We start from the raw sequence: 25,001 nt of genomic DNA, 5'->3' as shown, positions 1-25,001 counted from the left end.
ATTCTGTATTTGTAAGTGAATTAGAAATTAATGGGGACAGTTTGCATATCTGCTGTATGTTAGAAAAACACCCGGAAAACTGCTCGACACCACGTGAATTGACACAGCGCCATCTAGTGGTGTTAATATGTAGTCACATGTTTCTACCCAACTACATACATTATGAGTTATCTATCGCCTATGCTTTTATACATTGTATAGAACAGAAATAGAAAACTAGAGAGAGAGAGAGATTATTAATATATTATTGTAATAGCTGAGGCATTTATCGTATATTAATATTGACTGCATCACTAAATGCTATTTGGGATATTATTCGGAAACTTTTTGAAAAAGCCCAAATGTCTGAAAGCCTTTTGCCTAATTGTTAAACCTTAGAAGACTATTCAAAACAATGGAGTCTGATATTGAAAATGCAACATTAGATATCTTGACTGTTATGATTTTACTTCACAATACATGTGTTTACATTTGTTGGAGTTAGTAATCAAGTGTTGCCATTTTATTTATGTCAACATGTATTTGTCTATATATGATACGTATGGGTTTATAAAGTGTTTTTGAAAAACTAACATACAAAATTAGAAAAAGATAGAAACACAAAGTGTGTATCTAGTATAAAGGCATGTATCACATCAGATAACACAATGACAGGTGCTTGAGCGCCACCGGGGGGTCGACATGCGCAAGTGCCTTCGGTTTGACATTTGAAGACATTTTAATACAGGAGGACAACTTTGAATTTCGTCCCCAACCTGTTCAAGTAGAAGTGCTTTAAGAAGACTCAATTAACAATTACAGCGAGCACTCTTGAAATGTACACATGGGCTGTATTGTTGCCAGACTTGAAACAACTGTGCGTGCTCTGCTTAAATTAAAATTATTATTACGTGTTTCTTTCTCAATATCATTAGTAAAATGTTGAACTATTGGGTTAGATACCTAAATACAGTACAAGTTGAAGTTGGTTATATCAATGGTGTATAACAAGTTGTTGGTGCTTTCGTGCTTTTATTTTGAAAATCCGCAGTCAGCTAGTGATGTCAGCTGACTGATGAAGATTTGATTCAGTTGGTTATAAACGAGGCTCCCTGCCAGTGCCCCGGTTAGGTTGCGCGTCACTTAGCATTAAAGCTAACTCGCGCGACTCTATCCGACCAGGTGTTACAACTTTGTTCTTGACGTCGGTTGTTTCCTCGTCATGGCGACAACTCTGTGTGTTGTCTTCATGCTTGTTGCGTCTCTTCACGCCGGCGGTGAGTACTGTCCGTCAAAACGTGCGGCAGCGTTACCTGCGACGAGCTGCGTTACCCAGCATGCCATGACTATACCAGCCTCTTCATTATGCGTGTTAAAAGTATATATATATATGTGTGTGTGTGTGTGTGTGTGTGTGTGTGTGTGTGTGTGTGTGTGTGCGCATGCATGTGTGTGTAGAGGGGGACCTGCGCTTCGCCTCCTACTATGGAGACCACATGGTGCTGCAGAAGTCTCCAGAGCGCGCCGTGCTGTGGGGCCGCGGCCCCGAGGGGGCCCAGGTGACCCTCACCTTGTCAGGACCATCGACACAGAACGTCTCAGTCTGCACCGTGAAGAACGGTGAGTGCACCCACTTTAATAATAATAATAATCATCATTCATCTTTTATAGCGATTGAGGATTCTCAAGATACCCGAAGTCGCTTTACAGTCACTTTGTGGTCACGTGCTGGTGTTCCGACGCCACAGGGAAGACATTTCTCAATCGCAGCTTTTGTTGGCCAACTAGTTCCTTTTTGGGGAAGTGGAAGTCTTGAAGAGTCCATTTAAGGTTGTGTAATTTCTTTTTATTTTTCCTGGTCACATGTATGGACTCCAACACATGTCTCAGTCGGGTGTCTAAAGGGTGGGAATGTTTCTTTATCCTGTTTCTTCACTTTAATCCATATACGTCCAGAGTGTAAGTAAAATGGGTCTGTTGCATTCATCAAGATGCTTTACAGTCTCACGAATCATGGCGGAGTTGTGCTGCGGGGTTGAAGGTGTGGTTGATGCCGGCCTGAGGGAAATGCAGAAGGACCAGTTTGTACAGATGACATTCAGCTGACGGCTGTGGTGCTATTTTACATGTGACAACAATATCAAACTATTATGAAGAGGAGAACAAGAAATACACTGTCACGTGTCGGCCTACATTGAGGTCAATTAATCACACAACTATGCAGATGTTGACCCCTCCCCACATCTGTGGCTCATAAGGTAGAGCGCTTGTCCTGTATCCACAAGGTAGCAGGTTCGATACCTTTCCTCTTTCCTTGTCAAAGTGTCCTTTAGCAAGACTCTGAAGCCCCAGTTGCTACACGGCATTCCACTGCACCTAGATTGCCAAGAATGGTTTAAATGCAATAACTTAATTAAATAAAATACATCTGAAATAAATAGGCCATTTTCACACTTATGTTTCCGATATAAAAATCATATATTTTGCTACATTTCCACTTTTAGACTATAGTTTGGAAACGTTCTCGAGGACTTGTACGTTTTTTTTTAATGGACGCCTTAATGTCTCACAAGCTGCCACAGAACTATCGGCGGTCGTGGAGTTTGGAGACTTTGTGAAAGTTTCTACTTCGCTCATCTGCAGCTGGATACTTTTCAGCAAATGCTGTGAGCTTGTTCTGGAATTGTGTCTTTCAACATAAAATATTATGTTTGCCAATTTCTCGCCACGCATCAAGCACACGGGTCAGTCGGCATCGTTGGCAGTGAAAGCAAATGAATACTTCCACACGGAATGACGCTCTTCTTCTTCTTCATGACTTTCTTTTGGCTTTGTTCATTTATCCGTTGACGGTTTACTGAGGGTGAGGCTCTGCAAATAATGATGAGCTGCCGTTAGAAAAGATTTTTACATTTATTTTAAAAAAACTCTGTGACCCTGTATCACTCCAAGATGAAAGATGTTACCTTTTTTAAAGATTGTCCACTGGGCAACAACAAATAACTAATGATGATATAAAAAATGTTGTCGTAGCCCCAGGGAGCCGCAACAGAGGAGGCTAAGGAGGCTCCAGAGACTCTAAGGAGGCTCCAGAGACTCTAAAGAGGCTCCAGAGTCGCTGGGTTGCCGTCCTCTATCCTAGGCCAAGCACGTGCTTTCCTTTCTAATAACCCTGAGGACGGCTTGTATTTGACCCTCCTGTTACCTTCACATTTACTAACATATTTTACCCTCGGGGTCAATTTGACCCCAGCAATTAAAACCTCCAGAAAATTATTAGAATTAATATTGTTTTCCAAGTTTAAGTGTGAGGTACTTTATGTTTGTTTGTTGACTACCTAAATAGCCCTTTAAATATATTTAAAAAGTTGATATTTCTTATATGTTTGACACAGTGAAAAACAGCCTGGGGTCAAATTGACCCCAAAGAACACCGACATTAAACATTGAATGGGGTCAAATTGACCCGAAAGGTAACAGGAGGGTTAAGAGTTCCACTGAGCCAACTCGTACAATAGGACCCGACCAGGACCCTAACATCAAGGGAACTATTGCACCTGTGCTTTTCCTGACCCTCTACACATACTGTCCTGACTGCCGGTGTGGGCCGGACTCTCATAAGAGTGGGACCTTTTTTTTCTTTCTGAATTCACTTTTTTCTGAACATAGTGGATGTTCAGTGATGTGTTGTTGTCGTTTCTCTTGCAGGTATCTGGCGCGTCGCCCTTGACCCGGTTGAAGCCGGCGGCCCCTACAATGTGACGGCAGCCGCTCCGAGCGGCGCGGCCACTCTGACAGATGTGCTGTTTGGAGACATCTGGCTGTGTGGAGGGCAGAGCAACATGTGGCTACAGCTGTCTAAGGTAGGCCGAGCCCAACGGCAACATATCTGCTGCAATGGGCAGCGAGGTTGAAGCATCCCAGACGTACATAACTTTTTATTTAATACGTACGTATTTATGTTTGATTGTTGACTGAACTCTTTTATGTATCAATTCTCCCATTAGATTTTCAACGCGTCGAAGGAGCTGAAACGTTCAGCGAAGTATCCTCACGTGAGGATCTTCATGGCGGCCTTGAACCTGAGTGAAACTGAGCGGACTGATTTGATTCAAGTGGAAATTCCCTGGTCTGTGCCGCCAGCGAGTGAGTCCCGGATCTGTTTTATTTATTCACGCAATTGTTTAAAGATGCGTTTGCAGCCAGAGGTTCACGTTGGTTTTCTTGAACTGAGCCAGTTGCAGTGTCATAAATAAAAAAGAAGAACAAGCCGTTGTTGTTTTGTTGTTTGCAGTATCGTGCTGTATGAGGTCTAACAGGCGGGTGTATTTCCAGATGTGGCACAGTTCTCTGCAGTGTGCTGGCTCTTTGGACGCTACTTGTATAAGAGGCTGCAGTACCCCATAGGCCTGGTGGAGTCCTGTTGGGGGGGCACACCCGTCGAAGTCTGGTCCTCCTCAAGAGCACTGCAGCGGTGCGGACTGTATCACACGAACAGGTAAAGTGAGAACAAAAAAGCAGACGCACAAATTGTTATGGGTGGTAACTCGTGTTAGAATGCTCCTGTTTGACATGCTTGACTGTTCTCAAGCCAGTGTAACAATTGGAATGTTTTCTTTCCAGTAAGGTCCACCAAAGCTTTCCTTACACTTACTGCAAAGATTGCTCGTTATTTTCTTCCGGTCCTAAAGAGAATTCGGTCTTGTGGAATGCGATGATTCACCCGCTGCTCAACATGACCGTCAAAGGAGCCATCTGGTACCAAGGTAAGCCGACCCGCCCGGGTTTCAGATACTCAGTACACACACATACACACACACACGTATGCGTGACATGCATCTGTAAACCTTTTTGTTGTTTTCAGGCGAGGCGAATTCTGGATATCACCAAGAGAATTACAACTGTTCCTTCCCAGCGATGATCGATGACTGGAGGCTGGCGTTTCACCAGGGCTCGGGGGGGCAGACGGCGCCCGACTTCCCTTTTGGATTTGTCCAGGTGTGTGCGTGTGTGTTACTATTGGGCAGCAACGTCCGGTTCTGCAAAGTGTGTAATTAAAATGTGCTTTCTCTCTACTCACCACCAGGGGGCCACTCTTGCAAAAATAATTCCGATTGTATACAGGTCTATGAAAACTTGATTTATTCACTGATGAACATCGAACGCATGTTCCAAGTCTTCTTTAATTCAACATGATGTTCATTTAGTAAATTACGGTCAAACGGACCATAAAGCAGAGAATGATTTACTGCGTCTCTACGTCATAATAACTTCCGTTCATTAGTTGCAAAAAGAAGATGGAGAAGGCCTTAATAAAACGGCAAAATCCCTTTTCAAATTACTATTAGCATTTAGTAAATGTTTTCCCCCCCAATAGAAATGAGTGTGGCTAGCAAGACATCTAAGGTAACAATCAAAACAGTGGAGGTCTGCAGTTAAAAAGAAAAAGGTTCTGTAGACAAAGCAATATATGGACTTTACCGCCCCTTGTGGTTGTATTTGGCCAATGTGTCGGTAAAATAACCCACGGAAAGCTCTTGTAACTATGTGCAGTATTTGTAAATGTCTTTGTTCCGGCAGCTGTCCACCTACCAAAAAGGCTCCAAGAATGACGCTTTTCCGAACATCCGCTGGCACCAGACGGCCGACAACGGCTTTGTGCCCAATTCCCGGATGTGGAAAACCTTCATGGCCGTGGCTTTGGATTTACCAGATGCAGCGTCACCCTATGGCTCGTAAGGATTGTGTTTTTATTTGCTGTTGTATGACATCTTTTTCCTTTTGAGTTTACTAAAAAACAAAATGCTGCTGCAAGAGTTTTCATTGGAGCAGAGAGCTCAAATTACACAGTTCGTGTTTTTAAGATTGTTCTAAACATCTACACAACTTCTCATGGCCTCGGATATGCTGCCGATGATGGGACCTGCTGTTATGTGTCCTGTATTGACCCATCGACCTCCCTATCTGGTCCGTGATGGGTTTATTTGTGCGTTTTCTTTCAGGATCCACCCGCGGGACAAGCAGGATGTGGCCCGCAGACTGACCCTGGGAGCTCGGGCGGTGGCTTATAATGAGAAGCGCGTGTCCTTCGAAGGTCCTTTCCCCAAGGAACTCAGTGTGTCGGCGCCCATGTCGGTCAACATCACCTACGACCAGAAGGTGTCCGTCACGCCATCCAGAAGCATCTTTGAGGTACGGCTGGCAGCGTTGCACCACGTGTGATGTCCCGTATTCACCTGCTGGATTTTAACATGAAACTATAAGAAATACAAAATATATTAATTAATGTATTTTTATATTTAATTGTATATTTATATATAATTAGAATTTTTTTATATTTAAGATATTTCTTAAAACAATTCTTTATTAAAAATGAAATGAGCTTCAATCAATGATTTGTCTTTATTTCTTTTATCTAGATCTTTTGCTCAGGGGTTCAGACTCCATATGGGCCTGAGCCTCGCTGGGTCGCAGCTCCCATCATGCACTGGGGCCCGGCCACCGTCCAGTTATCTACCAGCTCCTGTCCACTTCCTCATGCAGTAGCTGCCGTCCGCTATGCGTGGAGAGACTGGCCCTGTAGCTTTAAGGCCTGTGCGATCTACAGCGCCAGTGGGGTTTTACCCGCGCCTCCTTTTGACCTGCCGCTCTCCAGCCGAAGGAAACCAGGAACTTGAGGAGGACGAAGTGATGGAAAAACGTGTCTGTTTCTTTAAGCCAAAATGAGACGATGGGACAAATGTGTTGTCAGATCGACCAGATTGTTCAACAAGATAATCGACACTGTAAAAGTGATAATATGATGACACGGTTACCGAGAGAAAAGCTAAAGGAAGAATATATATCGATTTTTCTTCTTCCTTGATTCAACAATCAATTTGGGTATGTGATAAGTCAGTGTGGGGCAGTGCCAGATCCCACAGATTAAGCAAAAAGTACCGCGTATTTACCAGTTAATTGTCCTGTTTCAGAATAGGAAGAATACCTATAGAGTAGCTGCTATGCATGTCTTTAGTGGAAAGTTCTCCAGTCTGATTTTATAAAATGCTTGTGTATATATGACATTGTTTGTCCTGTAGACAACCTATGCCAATTGCTGGACTGTGTAGAAAACATGATGGATGTTTTGTTTGAACAACTCTAGATTTTGGAGTCATTTGCACAAATAAATGATAAAACTACGTTTGTGGGCGTGTTTCATTTCAAGCCAAAGCTTTGAACTTCGAAGTAAAACAAGGTGGCAATACAATAAAATTATTTATTAATCTAAATTCGTTTCGACTGGAAAAAATATATAATGCAACTTTAAGTCGTGTACAAATGGTAAAATACCAAATAAAGCATTGTGGAATTCAATTTCTAAAATCCAGCCGGTTTATATACACACAGAAATGCAACCGTCAATAGAGTGTTACATTAAGCAGAAAGCTGACTCGGCTGCCGCTTTCAGTATGTTTGCATCCGCTAGATTAGCACACATCCCCAGGACCTAGGAGTTACCGTCTGCTTCAGTTTCAAGCAACACTAAACCAGGGGGATTTTTGATCAGGAGTTGAAATACGAGGTAGAGGGCTTCATAGTGGGGGAGGTCAGGTGGTGCTGATGAGAGGAGCTAGGGGACTGCGGCGTCTGTCCTGAGGAGACAAAAGGGATCAAATAAAGAGTCGATCATGTCAACATTAGTGCAGTGAAATATACGGCATACTTTTACTTTGAAATCCTAATAATTACACACTGACCCCTTTTGAGGGAGGACACTTGGCTTTCAGCTCGCCAAGCCACAAACCTTCATGACCTGCTACTCACAGCAAAGACCTGGAGGAGCAGCCGGTGGGTTATTCACTCAAACTCTCACACACTTTAAATGCCTATGCAAGAGATTGGTATCGTCGTGCTGTCAAACCCGAAGACGACCCGGTTCACGCATGTCTGACCAGGATGGCCTGTGCCGAGTGTACAGTCCACGCGTCAATGTAACGAGACCTGAGGTCATCTCTGCTCCAGCCGAGTGTAAAAAACAACTGCAATGTGAAAAACTGATGTTCAAGCGACCTGTCACGTGCTCCGTCTTGATGTCGCCGAAGCCCCGATGTCTCTGGTAGGCCTCAAAGTTCACCGAGGCGTCGTCCTCCGACAGGCTGTGAGGGACCTGAACGTCGCCGCTGCGACACACCTCAAAGCGTATCCATCGGTAGCTAATTCAAAGTAAACGACAACAAAAAAACATTGTAATGTTAAACAATGTTTCCTTTATATCGCTGAGCTTCAGTTGGAAAGTTTAATGCTGGATAAGTAGATACTCAATAAATCAGGTCCCATCAAAAAACATTCACCGTGGAGAACTGAATCAGCACGTTTCCATGACTTAAAATGTTACACCTGACGAGTCTTCCTTCTGAGTGAAGTTTTAAAATGATATTAAGAAGGAGCATCATATTAATGCTTTGCATCTGGTAAAGCAGATTAGGAAATATGTTTCACTCTATAATATTGATGGTAATAGACCTCATAGGCCCTCCTCCATTTCCTGGGTTTCCAAAAGTTAACACACAACCAACAACGTTCTGATTTTACAAAGGAAAACTGAAACAAAAAACATGAAATCAAATCTCAGTCGCATTCTTAAAAATCCTAATCAAAATCTTGTAGTTGCTAATCCATATTGTAGTGAGGGGGAATTTACTTGCTACATTTGCGCGCTCCGGGACAACTCTGGATGAGATTCTGGATCGTGGGGTGTGAGAAGCCAAAGAAGTCGGCCCCCGATGGCACGATGGGCGCCACAGACTTGGAACTAAGAAAAGGACACAAAGTAAAGTTCACCCGGACTTCTGAAGATATTCATCTTGGACTTATTGTTGCCCGACGACAATCAACCGGAAAACCCAAGCCGAGCCTTTGTGGTGAACTCGTTTACCTGACGGACGCGATGGCCTTCAGTAGATTGCCGTGGCACATCAGGGCGGAGGAGGCCACGATGGCATTCTGAGGATCTTCCTCAGGCACGATCTCAAACTGGTGGCATAATATTACACGTGTCAAGTCAACAATTAAATATCATTCGCGCTAGGGCTGCAATAACAAATCTATAAAATGTTTTAAAAAATGAATTATTAAAATAGTTGGCAACAAATTTCATCACTGAAATATCATTATTGAAGCATCTTTATGTATTTAGAGAAGCGCTATATAAGTTTGAATTATTATTATTATTGCTATTATTATATGTTTATGCATAAAGCAGAAATCGTGGTTATTTATTCCATGGTGAATGGCGGAAAAGCTAACTTTTCACGGCGCAAAGCAACGAAGATAAGCCACGCCACCTCGCCGACGTGAATGAACCACAAAAAGTCGGGCGAGAAAACTCACGCGAGCAAAGCGTCGTCAGCTCTGTTTTGGAATAAAGGATTGCATATTAATGTTTGTTTATTTTTTATCCGATACATCGATTAATCGAAGAAAAAAAATGACGGACGGATTAAACGATTAGTCGCGGCCCTAACTCACGACGTTTAAAACTAAACTGAACACAACTTGATCAACGACGTGGTACGTCATATTGGTCGCGTTTACTTCGATGTAAAAGAAGACATTGATTTATCGAATACAGGACTGTCTCAGAAAATTAGAATATTGTGATGAAGTTCTTTATTTTCTGCAATGCAATTAAAAAAACAAAAATGTCATGCATTCTGGATTCATTACAAATCAACTGAAATATTGCAAGCCTTTTATTCTTTAATATTGCTGATTATGGCTTACAGCTTAAGAAAACTCAAATATCCTATCTCTAAATATTAGAATATCAGGAAAAAGTATACTAGTAGGGTATTAAACAAATCACTTGAATTGTCTAATTAACTCGAAACACCTGCAAGGGTTTCCTGAGCCTTGACAAACACTCAGCTGTTATAAATCTTTTTTTTTACTTGGTCTGAGGAAATATTAAAATTTTATGAGATAGGATTTTAGAGTTTTCTTAAGCTGTAAGCCATAATCAGCAATATTAAAAGAATAAAAGGCTTGCAATATTTCAGTTGATTTGTAATGAATCCAGAATGCATGACATTTTTGTTTTTTTAATTGCATTACAGAAAATAAAGAACTTCATCACAATATTCTAATTTTCTGAGACAGTCCTGTATATATATATAAACGAGGGTCCTGGGAATAACAACGGGGGCTGTACCTGCGGACCTGCTCCCATATCCTTGATCTGGCAGGTGTAGAGGCACTGCTGGTCGGCGCATTTCATGCTGGCAAAGACTCGAGTGCTGCAGAAGCCCGCCGGGTAGATGGCGCACTCATCATGGAAAAACATCCTGTCGGTGATGATCTGCGGAGCAAATGGGAAGCTTGCAGTCGGCGAAGCTTTCTCAGGTTTCATAGAGGCCGTGAGAGTCTTCATCTACTGAACTACCATCTGATGGACACTTTGCTTGTTCGGATACAACATGCGCGTCCAGAGGGTTACCGTGGTCGTTATAAAGCTATGCGCGAAAAGCCAGACGCTGACCTCTCCCAGGCTGTAGACCGTTAAACCTCCCAGCGCGATGGGAAAGACCGGCCGACCAGACGAGTCCAGAGCGATGGGCTGCACCAGCTTCCGAGACCCGTCTGCTAGCTTCCTCTTCTTGGACATCTTCTTTGGAACTGAGGAAACACGAGGAAACAAAACAATGGGCCGAATGTCCGGAAAGGTGAACGTGAAGCGACCAAAATCGGCACCAATCCAGCACTCACACTCGTCCTTTCCATTTTCCCGGCCTCGCTCTTTCCTTTCCTTCTTGGGTTTTTTAAGCGGCCCCTCTTCCCCCGTCGACGCCAGGTTATGCCCCCCGGACAAGCCTGAGGCCCCCGCGGCACCTGAGGTCATTGCTGCAGGCGGTCCCGCTGGATGAGAGCTGGCGCTGGCTGTTGGCAACATCTCCCCCTCGGAAAACGACTGGTACTGCAACAAGGACTTCAGTAAAAACCTGCAAATGAGAAACAATATGAACGTGAAGAAATCATCATTTCTTTTTATTTAAGTTTAAAACGTTTCACGACACGTGACTATTTTTAGAATCCCTACATCCCATCAATTATGTACAAGAGTGAAAAACCCGGATAAAGTGCGACGAATAAGAAGGTCTAAACACACCATCTGAGCCGTGTCCACTCACCTCCGCTCCTCCTTCGCTCTCAGAAACTTCTCTTCTAAGTGGGCAACTTCATCACAGAGAGCTGCATTCTCCTGCAGGGAAAACCGTAGAACAACACTGACCATTACCGTGAGATGGAATGACAAATTCTAACACTGCCATATCCTCGTTGCCTGTAATAACAATAAATAAAACTAGTCAAAGCTTTTCAAGAGTCAGTAGTTTACTCACAAATATCATGGCGCGGGCAGCTTTGCGAAGTCTAAGGTACTTGAGTTGGTACTTTTCGTTTTGTTTTTTTCGTGGGCCCCTCTTCATCTTGGTCCTATGCTCCGAGGAACTGGTGGGGGAGGGGAAGGCGTGCGCCGAGGTACCCGAGCCCGAACTGGAGACGGTATTGTGCTGCGGAGAGCCGAGGAAAGACTGGGCGGTGAAGGCCTGCAGGGCCTGCTGCCGCTCCTCGTCGGTCTGCGAGGGAACAGAGACGGAGATCTGATCTTCACGTGGACCACGACCGCCGGAGAAGGTAATGCGCGTGTGGCCTTCAGGGTGATGGATGAAAATACATAAATCAAATGTAAACGATAAAATAACACAGATGGGGCTTAAAACTTGTAACCGCTGTATGACAAAGTGTGTGTGAGATATTTGAAAGTATAAAGATATTATGTTTTACTCTTATTATATTTCACAGCAATATACTTTCTCTCTCGCTCGATTGTTCATCACTGGACCAACGCCGTTTAGCTTTGGAGCTCAACTTCTCCATTGTAAGTACGGACGATATGGTGGTTGAAGGATTATTAGGAATGTATTAGTAATGCAACTTTGTGTACAAATTGTGTACTTTTGGATTATGCCGCTGCATTACCTTTAATCAGATTATAAAGTAAGGAAATTCACAGCAGATACGGCCCGACACTTTTGACATGCCACCAGTTTATTTGAGTGCCGGGTAAAATGTAATGTAAAACAACCTGCACCTACACATGTTAATGAAAACATATCTTGTGTGAGCAGTAATACCTCAGTATTTATCAATGACCAAAAGGCATTAAAGGTCATCTGCATGTTCAATATCGCCAATGCGTTCTTTTTGTGTGAAATTGGCATTAGTGTCCCATTTAACTCACCAGCAGGGCAAAGACTCCGTTTCTGTTCTCAATCCTCTTGAATCTCCTGCTGCCTTTTTGTGTCTGAAACACAATGCGAGACTGAGGCCAATGCACGGGGCTGAAAAGCCTCATTTGATTCCCAAAAAAGCTGAATCACTTTCGATTTAGATTAGTTCCACCATTAGATACTGCGGTTATAAAAAGGCGTCTGCACCAGAGCACAGAGCTCCATTTGTTCTGATGACAGTGCAGAAACGTCTGCCTCTTTTTAAAGTCGTGAAATAAGGTCAAAGAAGCAAGATGGAAAAACATGGAGAAAGAAAAAAACTATTTGTACATACGATGCATCAACTGAGCTAACAGGTGTTAAGTGGGGGTGCGAGTTGTTATACTGGACAGCAGAGGTTGCTGTCAGACTGCGTGTTCAACATCCTCCTCACCTCACGGTACATGACAGCCTCCAGGCTTGATTTCGCACTGCAAAGGAGAAAAAAAAAACTAATTAAGCAGAGTTTAAATGTAGACACGGGCAACAATACATTTAGAAAATGGATAGGATTTCTGTACTTGGATTGAACGAGTCCCCTGTCGATGATTCTCTGTTTAATCTCCTTTATGTGCATGGAACGGCCAGCGTCTTCCAAGACAATCTACATGAGAGAAAGGATCAATATTGATCAAAAAAACATCACAGTATCGATTGTGGCAAATGTTTCTGATAACGCCACACGGAAATATACCTGTGCCGCGTCGAGCCATGTGAGGTTTGGCTTCTCTGCTATTTCACTCGGTGGTTCGCTGCAAATGGGGAAAACATATGTGCTATCATCCAGTGTAACATTCTTCTTTGATTTTAGTGGCACACTGAAAATTATTACTTGTAAAATATATTTGAGTGCATATTCTCATTCATGTTTCAATAAATAACAGAACTGATCATGTGGCGACTGCAAAAAGAAAATGATATATTTTGAACCCTACAACATGTGTGATTAGGATCACTTGACACCAAATTATGTGGAGAAAAAGAAAGTAAAATCCTTATCGCAATTTATGGCCTCAAATCTGATTTGTATTATTGGTCGTTATCCAGATTAGCCAATCTTGCAGACGGTATTCTCTACATCTAGACGCAGCAGTGAGTCTACGTCTGACGCTGTAATGACATGTTTTAGACCACAGTATTGTTCAACAACCTCTCCAGAGCCTCGGCGGTCCCAGAGAGACTCGCGATGCTGTCCAGAGCAGGAAACAGAGAGTAGTTTCCCTGACCGTCAGCCTCCATCTCAGATTCAAAAGTGTTGAGTGAATCCATAGGAGACGGGGACCTGTCACGTTACAGAGAAGAAACATTTCAAAATGCGTTTGTTATCTCTTTCTGTCTGGAGGCACCTCATATATTCAGCGAGGATAACATAAACGTCGGCAACACTGCGACTGCAAGCAAGGGGACACACAGAGAACAAGCTATATGGTATGTGTAGCTAAGATTAGCTCACAGCTCACGGCTGCAAATAAAATATAAAACTAACGTTGTATAAAAGAGTGTAAGTGAGCTAGAAGCGAGCACACACCTCAGTGAAACTGTAGCAAACCAGCAAATCCACTAATGTCTGTTCGTGCTCCCGTGTGTTTGTTTCCGTGTAAACCGGAACCTTCCGTCATTGCATTGTTTACATGTGTTTAGATAGGGTAAAAGCTACCTTCTGCCGCTTAGCAGCAGCTTCTGTGATTGCAATAAAACTACAAACTGGAGCAGTATAAACAAAAAGTTATTAATAACATGGTTCGAAAATAACTAATAAAAAAACCGCGAGAATATCGACGTAGCACGTACAGGAACGTAAATCCGTGGCTCACACCGGACAGTATTCCTGGGAGCATTTGTACAGGATATCCGGTTTAGTTTGTTTTGAACATAGCCGTATTTATACCGTTCTGGTTATGAGACGTTTTAAATAGACAAAATAATATTAAAAATAATTGTTATTATTATAATTGAACAATAATAATAATGCCAATTATTATTGTACGTTTTACATTTATAATTACGTATATTGCAGAGCTGCCAACTTTTCAAAAAACCTTGGAGTGAGATTTTGTCGGGGGTGACCAAAATGTTGCCGCGCATGCAGCCACACACGTTGGTGGCTCAAATATCAGGAAATTTGAATTAACGTGGCGTTGTACCCATGTTGTACCCTGCATTCTGGCCTGGCGAAGGTCTTTTACGAGGCATCTTTGCTACCTTAAATAATTTAAATGTTTTTTCATAACTACTCTCATTTACAAAAACATGCCTAATTCTATTGCACAAATGTCCTGTCTTTATGTTAAATTCTTTATAATACATCTTAGGCTACTTGTTCAAAGTGCTGTTTGCAGGGCTCTCAAGTTTTGAAGACAGGCAAGCGTGACATTTCCGTCAGAAGTTTTGAGAGGGTCCTTTTCCTAGGCCTGCAAATAAAAAGATAAATGCTATGTGGGCAGCCTTAACAAACAATGCTCTGATGTGTTGAGCATGCAGTCTACCAAGAGGTTTGTCATGATCTGGAGTTTGTGTCTTGTTTTGTGTCTTGTTTTGAAGTCCTTGTGTCGTCTGTCTCCCTGTGATTGTCTGCCCTGGTCCTGATTGTTTCCTTCTGTGTGATTGCTGGTCCCGCCCTCATTGTGTCCACCTGTGTCTCGTTGTCCAATCCTCTCACCTTGCCTGTGTATGTAAACCCTGTTCGTCTCATTCCCAGGGTGGCTTCGTACTGTTTGGTCTGCGTTTTTGTCGTTCCTGTCTGGTCTGGTCTGTGATTTTTGTAATTAAATAGTTTGTGCAGTAATGTCGGCGTTTGGGTCCTCTCTCGCTGCGACAACCCGGACTCACCATGACAAGGTTAACAAGGTGCTCTCCTGCTGCTTGTTATGACAGCTGAGTTTACATCACCACACAAAATCACACACACAAACACAACGAATTAATCAAGGTCAAGGTCATGGAAAGGTCAAACATCTTTTTTTTTACCATAGCACGATACATTTTTGTCCAATTGGCATGCAACTAATGCCAAAATGTTCATAATTCAATGCCCAATCTTGTGATATGCGAAGGTATGCGCTCTACCGAGTACCCGTTCTAGTTTTTCTTGCGTTTACTCTTTTCACCCTCTGCAATGCTCATACAAGATTGATCTTTGTAAAACTGGAACAGACAAAACAAAGAGAAACATACCACATAAAACAATGTGGTACAAGCATGTCGGGGCAAAATTCTCACAAGAACTCAAATAAATGCCCCGTCGGATATCAAAACACATTTGGGGGGACTTGATGACAGAGAGTCATTTTTATTCCTAAATGCTGATGAATGAAAAAAAATGGGCTTCAGCAGAAAGGGCCCTTTTCTCATCCAGGGCAAAAGGGCTGGTCCTTGAGCACCACTAGGGCTCTATCTGTGCACGTGCCTGACTGGCATCACACGATTTAATATGGCAGCCACAAGCTTTGAATTGTTTTTATTTGGATGGAGAGATGACACAAAAAAAAGCAACAACATCCACTGTAGACTAGGCTGGAAAGGACTGCATCCTATTTGGGAGGGATACTCCCATATGTTCCTGGATTTATTCAACCACATGTTCTTATGATCCCTGAGATCGGTGGCATTGCATCTGAGGTGAAGTGGGATTTGAGTCTCAGTTGAAACCCAGAGCTTTACCGGTTTCCTTTCCATGCTCTCCTTCTAATAATTAGGCTACAGACGACAGGATGCTATTGTGACACTATTTTAAATATTGTTGGCTGATAGCTGAGAGGCTGTGAGGAGCTGCGTTGACATTGTCTCACGACCCAAATACAGGACCCAAGAGCACGACTCCAAAATTCAGGGCAATCAAAAGGGTTTATTACCTTCGCATTGAAAATGCCGGAAGGTTATGTTTTGATCGCCGTGTATTTATTTATTTATTTATTTGTATGCGTGTTATTCGCAAAACTCAAAAGGTATTGAACCGAATCGCATGAAATTTGGTGGGATGATTGTTTATTATCCGGGGACCAGTTGATTAGATTTTGGGATCGATCGGGTCAAAGGTCAAAGGTCAAAGGTCATGAACAGTTCAAAATCTTTCGCAGAACTCAAAAAGTATTGAACCGAATCGCATGAAATTTGGGGGGATGATTGTTTATTATCCGGGGACCAGTTGATTAGATTTTGGGATCGATCGGGTCAAAGGTCAAAGGTCATGAACAGGTCAAAATCTTTCGCAGAATTCAAAAAGTATTGAACCGAATCGCATGAAATTTGGTGGGATGATTGTTTATTATCCGGGGACCAGTTGACTAGATTTTGGGATCGATCGGGTCAAAGGTCAAGGTCAAAGGTCATGAACAGGTCAAAATGTTCTTGAATCGCATGAAATTTGGTGGGATGATTGGTTATTATCCGGGGACCATTTGATTAGATTTTGGGATCAATCGGGTCAAAGGTCAAGGTCAAGGTCATGGAAAGGTCAAACTCTTTTTTTTACCATAGCACGATACATTTTTGTCCAATTGGCATGCAACTAATGCCAAAATGTTCATAATTCAATGCCCAATCTTGTGATATGCGAAGGTATGCGCTCTACCGAGTGCCCATTCTAGTTTAAACATAGGAAGTCCCCAAAAATTTCAAAGAAACAAAGTACAACTTAAAGTTGCTGCTGAGCAGGAAACTAAGATGGAGTTTAGAAAAACAGAAAATCACAGCTATGCTGGAAAAAGACTTGATCAAAATACAATATATAGTGTTGATATAGTGTTGATATAGTGTTGATATAGTGTTGATATAGTGTTGATAGAGTGTTAGTATAGTGTTGATATAGTGTTGATATAGTGTTGATATAGTGTTAATATAGTGTTGATATAGTGTTAATATAGTGTTTATATTGTGATGATATAGTGTTGATATTGTGTTAATATAGTGTTGATATAGTGTTGATATAGTGTTAATATAGTGTTGATATAGTGTTAATATAGTGTTTATATTGTGATGATATAGTGTTGATATAGTGTTAATATAGTGTTGATATAGTGTTGATATAGTGTTAATATAGTGTTTATATTGTGATGATATAGTGTTGTTATTGTGTTAATATAGTGTTGATATAGTGTGGATATAGTGTTAATATAGTGTTTATATTGTGATGATATAGTGCTAATATAGTGTTGATATAGTGTTAATATATTGTTGATATAGTGTTAATATAGTGTTTATATTGTGATGATATAGTGTTAATATAGTGTTGATATAGCATTGATATAGTGTTAATATAGTGTTGACATTGTGATGAGATATTGATTACTTAGACAATGATTAATAATACAGGTGCTTATGCGAGAGCTGTGATTACATCGGAGAGTGTTAAAATGCAGTGAGCGCTGGTTGAGTTCAAGGCGGTGCAGAATATATCTCATGCAAAGGGACTGGTGCTCTGCAGAATGACCTTTGACCTCAGGCAAATGTGTTTTAACTCGATTGTCTGCAGCAAAAAGCTGAACGCCAACATTTGTCTTTACTTCTTTCCAGCAGCGCAGCCTCACTTACCTTTATCCACAAGGCTGCTGATTCATCAGTATTATTATATGTTCCTGAACTTGTATTACCATCATCACAGAGAGTACCTTTACCAACCACTTCTTTGAAATGATTTGTATAATGTTCCCGTGGTTCAGTTCCATATGCAGGTTTTACCTGAACATTTCCATCACGTCAGCTTTTAATTCACTGAGTCATACTGTAGCATAGGTGTTTTTAGTCATTGGAAACATGCCATTGAAAGCGTTAATCACCATCAAGCGAGTACAGCACAGCATTATGCTGTAACAACAAATGCATTAAGGAAAACGCCAGTCAGCAGGCAAGGCACTGTCTAATTAAAATTCAGATTTTTATTTAAAAACTGGTAAAAGTTGTTTTTATATATATATATATATTGGATATATATTTTATGATGTTACTGTATATTGGCATTTTAGCACAAAATGTCTTATTTATTTATTTAATATTATTATATATTTGGTGCAGAATACTGTTTTGTATTCAAACTAAGTTTGTATTACGGTTATTGTTTAAATCAGTTACACAAATGTTAATATATTTCCAATAAGGGTTTGATTTTACCGTCATGTATCTTGTGCATATCTTTAAGTTTAATACACGTGTTTTTAAACAAAATAATCAAGAGACAGGAAAAGACTTTAGTGCAGGGAAAAATTTAAGATTTATTGGACAGCCAATGGCTGATGTTCTTCCAATAAAATCCATCCATCCATCCATCCATTAGGGTCGCGGGGACCAAAAAATACAATTACAGGTAAATACAATACAATACAATACAATGACAGAAGAAAACAATACAATACAATACAATACAATGACAGATGAAAACAATACAAAACAATAAAATACAATACAATAGAAGATGCATTTGAAATACAATACAGTGAAAGATCTTTTTATAATACAGAAAATGGAAGATGCATTTCAAATTCAATGCCATGTAAGATCTATTGCAAATACACTGGCTGATGTAATTGCAAGAACATACAATGGCAATGAAAATGAAATACAATACAGTGGAATATCGTTTCATAATACAATCAAATGGAATATGTATTTCAAATGCATCACAGTACAAGATTAAACAAAAAAATACAATACAATAGAAGATGCATTTGAAATACAATACAGTGAAAGATCTTTTATAATACAGAAAATGGAAGATGTATTTCAAATCCAATGCCATGTAAGATCTATTGCAAATATACTGGCTGATGTAATTGCAAGAACATACAATGGCAATGAATATGAAATACAATACAGTGGAAGATCGTTTCATAATACAATAAAATGGAAGATGTATTTCAAATGCATCACAGTACAAGATTAAACAAAAAATACAATACAATACAAATACAATACAAATACAAAACATTAAAATAGAAACATCCGGTCCATCCTGGGAGTCGATGTTCCTTCTTGGGGCTCTCCTGTCAGGTCCTGGGCTGTTCTGGCTGTTGCATGAAACAAAAAATAGTTTGAATCTTTGAATCTTGAGACTACCACAGTAAATCATTCATACAGGGAAGTGATGCACCACCTACCTTATCTGAGACATCCTCCAAAGCCCTCTTGGTCTCACGTCGTGGCTAATGTGCAGAATGAGTCTGAAAGAGGGAATTTGTTGATACACTTACATAAAGCTAAATAACACATACATTAAATGTATCATGTAGTTGAATCAAAGGATATTCAAATCCCCATGTGTGGAATGATAAACACTTAGTTAAATAATGTATGTTATTACTGCCCCTGATTTCAAATGAAGTGGCATTTATCTTGTTTTTGTGGAACACCTGAACACATTGCTACCATTGTACATTGTGTCTGTTAGCCGACTGCATTGATACCTTTTACAGTTATGTAGAGGCTGAGACAGATGATGACAACTACATTGATATAAGTGTAGACTCACCACTTGTCCCACGTGTCCCACTGTTTTCCGCTTGTTTGCTGGTCCGGGGTTGTTTGGGCTGTTGCATAAAACAAAAAGTTGTTTAAATCTCCAGACCATCAAAGTAAATCATCAATACAGGAAAGTGATGCACCACTTACCGGCGAATACTCTGGGGATTGACGTCATCATATGTCCTCTTGCACCCACGTGGTTGTGGTGCAGGTGCAAGAGGGGGTCTGGCTGTCGTCTGGAAGTTGAAGCGAGCCGCAACACTAATAGGAGTCTGAAAGAGGACATTTTTCCAACTGTCTTTTATTTAACCGTAAACAACTGTCAAATAACACGTACATTAAATGTATTACTTAGTTGAATCAAAGGATATTCAAATCCCCATGTGTAGAATGATAAACACTTAGTTAAATAATGTATGTTATTACTGCCCCTGATTTCAAATGAAGTGGCATTTATCTTGTTTTTGTGGAACACCTGAACACATTGCTACCATTGTACATTGTGTCTGTTAGCCGACTGCATTGATACCTTTTACAGTTATGTAGAGGCTGAGACCAATGATGACAACTACATTGATAAAAGTATAGACTCACCACTTGGCCCACGTGTTCCTCTGTTCTCGTGCGCTTGTTGGCTGGTCTGGGGTTGTTTGGGCTGTTGCATGAAACAAAAAGTTGTTTAAATCTCCAGACCATCAAAGTAAATCATCAATACAGGAAAGTGATGCACCACTTACCGGCGAATACCCTGGGGATTGACGTCATCATAGGTCCTCTTGCACCCAGGTGTGTGTGGTGTAGGTGCAAGAGGGGGTCTGGCTGTAGTGGGGCTTGGGCCACCAAGGCCGGGGCCAGCCGCACCATTGATTGTCGCCTGAAAGAGGACATTTTTTAATACATTTGTAGACCATCTTTTATTTAACAACTGCCAAACACAAAACATACAGTCTAATAACACTCAAATTAAATGTACTATTTAGTTGAATCAAATGATATTCAAATGCCCATGTGTGGAATGAATACACTTAGTTAAATAATGTATATGTTACTGCCACTGATTTTAAATTAAGGGACATCTTGCAACATGTTGTGAAATACCTGATCAAATTCCTACCATTGTACATTATGTACATTGTGCTGCTAGCATACTGAATAGTTACATTGTTAGCTTTTACAGTTATGGAGAGGCCGAGAAAAAAGGCCGAGAGATGGATGACAATCAGGGTTTGCATTTTTTAAATAAACATTGGTTCAGGGCCGGTTTACGCACCTGTATGTTTTAAAAGTACCGGTTTAGCACCGGTATCGGAAACAAGTATCAACTGACTCTAATTTATATGTGAAATTAACCGTAAGGAAACATTAAAATTACTTTAAATGTACATTGTGAGCAGCAGTTTGACCATGACATTTTAGAAACTATTTCAATGAGTTTGTCCTTCGACAACAAATACATCCACACATTAATCAACATACCATTTGGGCTCTTAACTTCTTCACGTTCAGCATCTTTATTCAGAATAGCGGTCTGAAGACGTGTTGTGACTGTCTCGGCTGGTGTCAAGGTCAAAGTGAAGTTAAATGTAAAGCGGTTTACATGAAGGAGTTTGATGGAACATGATGACATCACAAGGTTCTGGGACAGGGATGTCTATGGCAACATGATGACATCACAAGGCTCTGGGACAGGGATGTCTATGGCAACATGATGACATCACAAGGCTCTGGGACAGGGATGTCTATGTGTACATATTGTAAAGCCGTCTGAGGCTAATTTGTGAGAATGGGCTGTACGAAATAAACTGAATTGAATTGAAAAGCATCACCTGTGGGACTCAGTGACTTGTTTCTACAACTTCTCCTCATATTCAATTGGAGAAAAAACAATAACACAAATAATCTACATACAACCTTCAGACACAAATTGTCTTTCATAAACATACCTGAGCAGGATTGTATGAAATATCAAGACACCACTTGTTCACACTTTATAAAGTTTCCCCCAAAAATGTGATTTTGTGCAAAAAAAGGGTTGATTTATTTATAACTGTAATACAGCCGGGCTGATAAAATAAAATGAATCAGCCTCCTAAGCAGGACTGCTTAATACATTGCTTAATTGTGTGGTGCTCATACTGTTGTTATTCAGCTAGTGTTTGTGTGTCTGGTGGAACATGCTGCATTATATTTCACTTTATTAAGTCAACACAATCAATTTGATGTTAAAATATTGTGGCAACACGGGGGACTTGGAGGCAAGATTTTGAAGAAAATCAAGAGATCCAGAGACAGTGGTGGAGTAACATAAAGTGACCTTTAATCAAACGGAGAGGGAAAAGGGGGGATGGGTGTACAGAGTCAACAAACGGTTCCTCCTGGTCGGGGTCTTTGGCCTTTGGTCTCACGCCTGTCGTGACACGGCTCCTTTCTCCTGTGTGGGCCGAGCAGAGGAGAGTGTCCATCCTGGAGAGAGATCCTCCTCTGTTGCTCTGCTGAAGGTCCCTTCCCTTTTTTCCCTGTGAAATGTTTGTTCTTTTTTTTTTCCTGATCCAATGTGAGAGGTCAAAGGTCAGGGATGTCGTATGTGAACAGACTGTAGGCTAAAGGCCCTCTGAGGCAAATTTAGATTAATGCCACCAAAAAAGAAAAGCGATATCCAAAGTGTCTTCACCACCCAGAGGAGAGGCTACATATAGCTATCAAGTAGCCCAGGTCGTTAGTTAACATTAGCTAGTAACGTCAGACGGCTAACTACCCGCACAGTGCGGACCGGCATCATTTTGAAATGCATTCAGGAAACTCATAAATCCAGAGCAGATGTAGTGGAAGCTGAGGAAGCAGCAGCTGGACCATCAGAACTTAAACTGATTGTGTTGACGTGTATCATCATGTCTGACGGTGTCATCATTGTCTACCTGCTTAATGTGAATTATTATGATGTTAAAACATGCATGTGCAGACGAGGTTAAGTTCTCTTTGCTCTTTAGGGAACAGTCAGTTTAAGCCACAGAGTGACTGTCATGAAGTGAGTGCAGCAGTGTCCTGGACGTGGGGACTGACCAGTACCAGCCTGATCCGAAGTTCATCCGAGTCCAGCGACTTCAGCACAAGAAGTTACGCTTTCAGGCAAAGTGGTACAGTCAGTATCTGTGGCTGCACTCCAGCCCTACATTGGAAAAGGTACTTTGTTTTGAGTGTGTCAAAGCATACACACCATCAAAAAGACCACTCTGGAAAAAAAGAAAGACCCAGCCTTCTGCTTAAGGATGAGCAGCGTTTGACCTCAGGTGACCTTTATATGAGTCTGCTGAAGACAACCTCCATCGTGATGTCTCACTGTGCTCTCACAGGTATTATACCAGCAGTTCAATATAATTGACTTGTATATTTGAAGTGAATGGTGTAAAAGCTGCATGGCGCGTGTCTCATCAGAAGCTCATTTATTATACGTACATTTATATTATTATTTCACATTAATAACAAGGTGAGGTTAATAGTCGCCGTCTTACTAACACGTCACATGACGCTGTGTTATTTAATGAAAATACACAAAAGGACAAAGAGGCCCTTTCTTATTTATGTGTAATTATCTGTGTGTGTCAGTTTAGTGTCCAAAGCTGATCATGATGCTGAGACCTTGTGCGGTCGACTGTTGCTCCACCTCATCTTTTTTTAGGCATTTCATGATGACAGGCAGGCACCCATCGGCCAAATGATTTTTAGATTGATCGCTCTAACTTGAAGTTAGCAAGTAATTGAAACACATTGTGTCGTGAGAAGACATGAGAGCTAAACAAAATGAAATGTTTTCTATTAACAATTACAATTAGTTTTTATTTACAAAATGATAGGAGCGAAAAATCCCATATAATAAACAACTTACTAACCTCGACCGCTCGGTCATGCCGTGAAATATCAAACCTCTGTAAAAAAGTTACAAAGCCTCAGTCTGATATTTCCCGGCATGACCTCACTCTGGGTTAGTTAATACAAGTGTTGTTTTTTCTTCCTTAGCGCCATCTATCGTCGCGGAGTTTGAAAAGAAACCAACTCGCCTCGGCCCAAAATCAGAATTTCTTTTGCCGTGAGAAATTGGTTGTGTGGCGTGAGAGCGTGTGAAAACATGCAAAAGCGTGTCACACGGCGAAACCGTGAGAGTTGGTAGCTCTGGTATTTGTATGTCTGGGTCAGCCTTCTGGGCCCGCCCGGATTAAATGGATGGATGGATAACGTGTTTCATGACTCGTCAACTAATCCCACAACCAAGCAGGCGTGTGTAAATGTTGTTTTTGAATAATACAGCATGTAGTGTTTTCCTTACAGCAGGCGTGTGCACATGTTGTTTTTGAAGCGGCATGTAAGGTTTTCCTTAGGCCTACAGGCAAATTCAGAAAAAATGTATCTTTTCTGGACTGACCATGAAGGAAGATTATATCCTAGCTTTGATCTTGTCTCTTCTCTTTCATCGCCTTTACCTTCTGTCGAGTTCAAATGTTATTTTTTACATTTTGAAGTTCAGGATAAGTGAAAGGAGAGGCCAAATCTAATATATTTCATCCTTTGACCAAACCCCTGTGGGACGTAGGCCTATCTTATTATATTTCCACACACCAACCACCGTGATCAACCGGGTTGATTGACAGGGTGTGTAGACAGTGAGGTCGGTAAACAAGCCCGCCTCCTCTCACACGGCTGTTGCAGTCAGAATCCGCTCTGTGGCACAAACCTTCATATCTACCAAAGAAAGAATCACATGAGACAAGTTTTCATATTTTTGATTTGAATTTATTATAACATTTTATTTTTTATCCAACCCTTAATTTGGTGACACAATGTTTTAACACAGAAACAAAATGAGGGAATACAAGCCCCCAAAAAAGTGCAAACAAACTGCGATAAACCAAGTAAATATGTACCTGTGAGAGCAAACTGCTTAACATTAACAGTCAAAAATGCACTCTCAGTGAAACTAAAACCTATGATCGAGTACAGTAACGATAGAAATACATGACACCAGTTAATCTCTCAGTAACAGACGAAATGGAGTCTCTCCACACAGTCATAAGCCTCCCATTCCTTTACTTTAACATCTGCAGTCGCAACTCTTACACCTGGGATACCGAGCCGATTTTGTGAATCATTCCCTGTTCCATAAACCTGATGTGTTATTGTCTCCGATCTGGCAGCACTCCGCATCCCACCCGTAACCTGAAGTGCCGCACACCTCAGCTTGACATCGGGACACTCGGCCTTCCCCTCCCC

At 41.2% G+C, this 25,001-nt stretch overlaps 2 protein-coding genes across 6 annotated transcripts; one reads left to right on the top strand and one right to left on the bottom strand.

Annotated features, from left to right (window-relative positions):
* Nucleotides 1-1,102: 1,102 nt before the first annotated feature.
* On the top strand, nucleotides 1,103-7,161 carry siae (sialic acid acetylesterase). The gene is made up of 10 exons (XM_056442012.1): nucleotides 1,103-1,256; nucleotides 1,438-1,599; nucleotides 3,688-3,842; nucleotides 3,987-4,125; nucleotides 4,315-4,477; nucleotides 4,603-4,745; nucleotides 4,844-4,977; nucleotides 5,560-5,714; nucleotides 5,982-6,171; nucleotides 6,399-7,161. Exons 1-10 carry the CDS (start codon nucleotides 1,202-1,204, stop codon nucleotides 6,654-6,656), a joined length of 1,554 nt encoding a protein of 517 aa, XP_056297987.1. The 5' UTR covers nucleotides 1,103-1,201; the 3' UTR covers nucleotides 6,657-7,161.
* Nucleotides 7,162-7,223: 62 nt separating this feature from the next.
* On the bottom strand, nucleotides 7,224-14,089 carry tbrg1 (transforming growth factor beta regulator 1). 5 transcript variants are annotated; one of them, XR_008834990.1, is made up of 16 exons: nucleotides 13,816-14,089; nucleotides 13,438-13,569; nucleotides 12,982-13,039; nucleotides 12,809-12,891; nucleotides 12,682-12,718; nucleotides 12,260-12,322; nucleotides 11,358-11,594; nucleotides 11,148-11,218; nucleotides 10,726-10,958; nucleotides 10,499-10,635; nucleotides 10,172-10,318; nucleotides 8,897-8,994; nucleotides 8,663-8,773; nucleotides 8,032-8,174; nucleotides 7,719-7,794; nucleotides 7,524-7,613 (listed from the first exon to the last, which is right to left on the bottom strand). XR_008834990.1 is itself a non-coding variant. In XM_056442009.1 (15 exons), exons 2-15 carry the CDS (start codon nucleotides 13,554-13,556, stop codon nucleotides 7,525-7,527), a joined length of 1,626 nt encoding a protein of 541 aa, XP_056297984.1. In that variant the 5' UTR covers nucleotides 13,557-13,569; nucleotides 13,816-14,089; the 3' UTR covers nucleotides 7,224-7,524. The 5 variants fall into 5 exon arrangements, 4 of the variants coding, with proteins under 4 accessions (XP_056297984.1, XP_056297986.1, XP_056297985.1 ...); XM_056442009.1 differs by lacking the exon at nucleotides 7,719-7,794 and having other exon boundaries at nucleotides 7,224-7,613; XM_056442011.1 differs by lacking the exon at nucleotides 7,719-7,794 and having other exon boundaries at nucleotides 7,224-7,608.
* Nucleotides 14,090-25,001: the final 10,912 nt, after the last annotated feature.

This window comes from Pseudoliparis swirei, chromosome 20 (assembly GCF_029220125.1).
Source record: "Pseudoliparis swirei isolate HS2019 ecotype Mariana Trench chromosome 20, NWPU_hadal_v1, whole genome shotgun sequence".
Lineage (NCBI taxonomy): Eukaryota > Metazoa > Chordata > Actinopteri > Perciformes > Liparidae > Pseudoliparis > Pseudoliparis swirei.
This window is presented reverse-complemented; position numbering and strand designations above follow the sequence as displayed.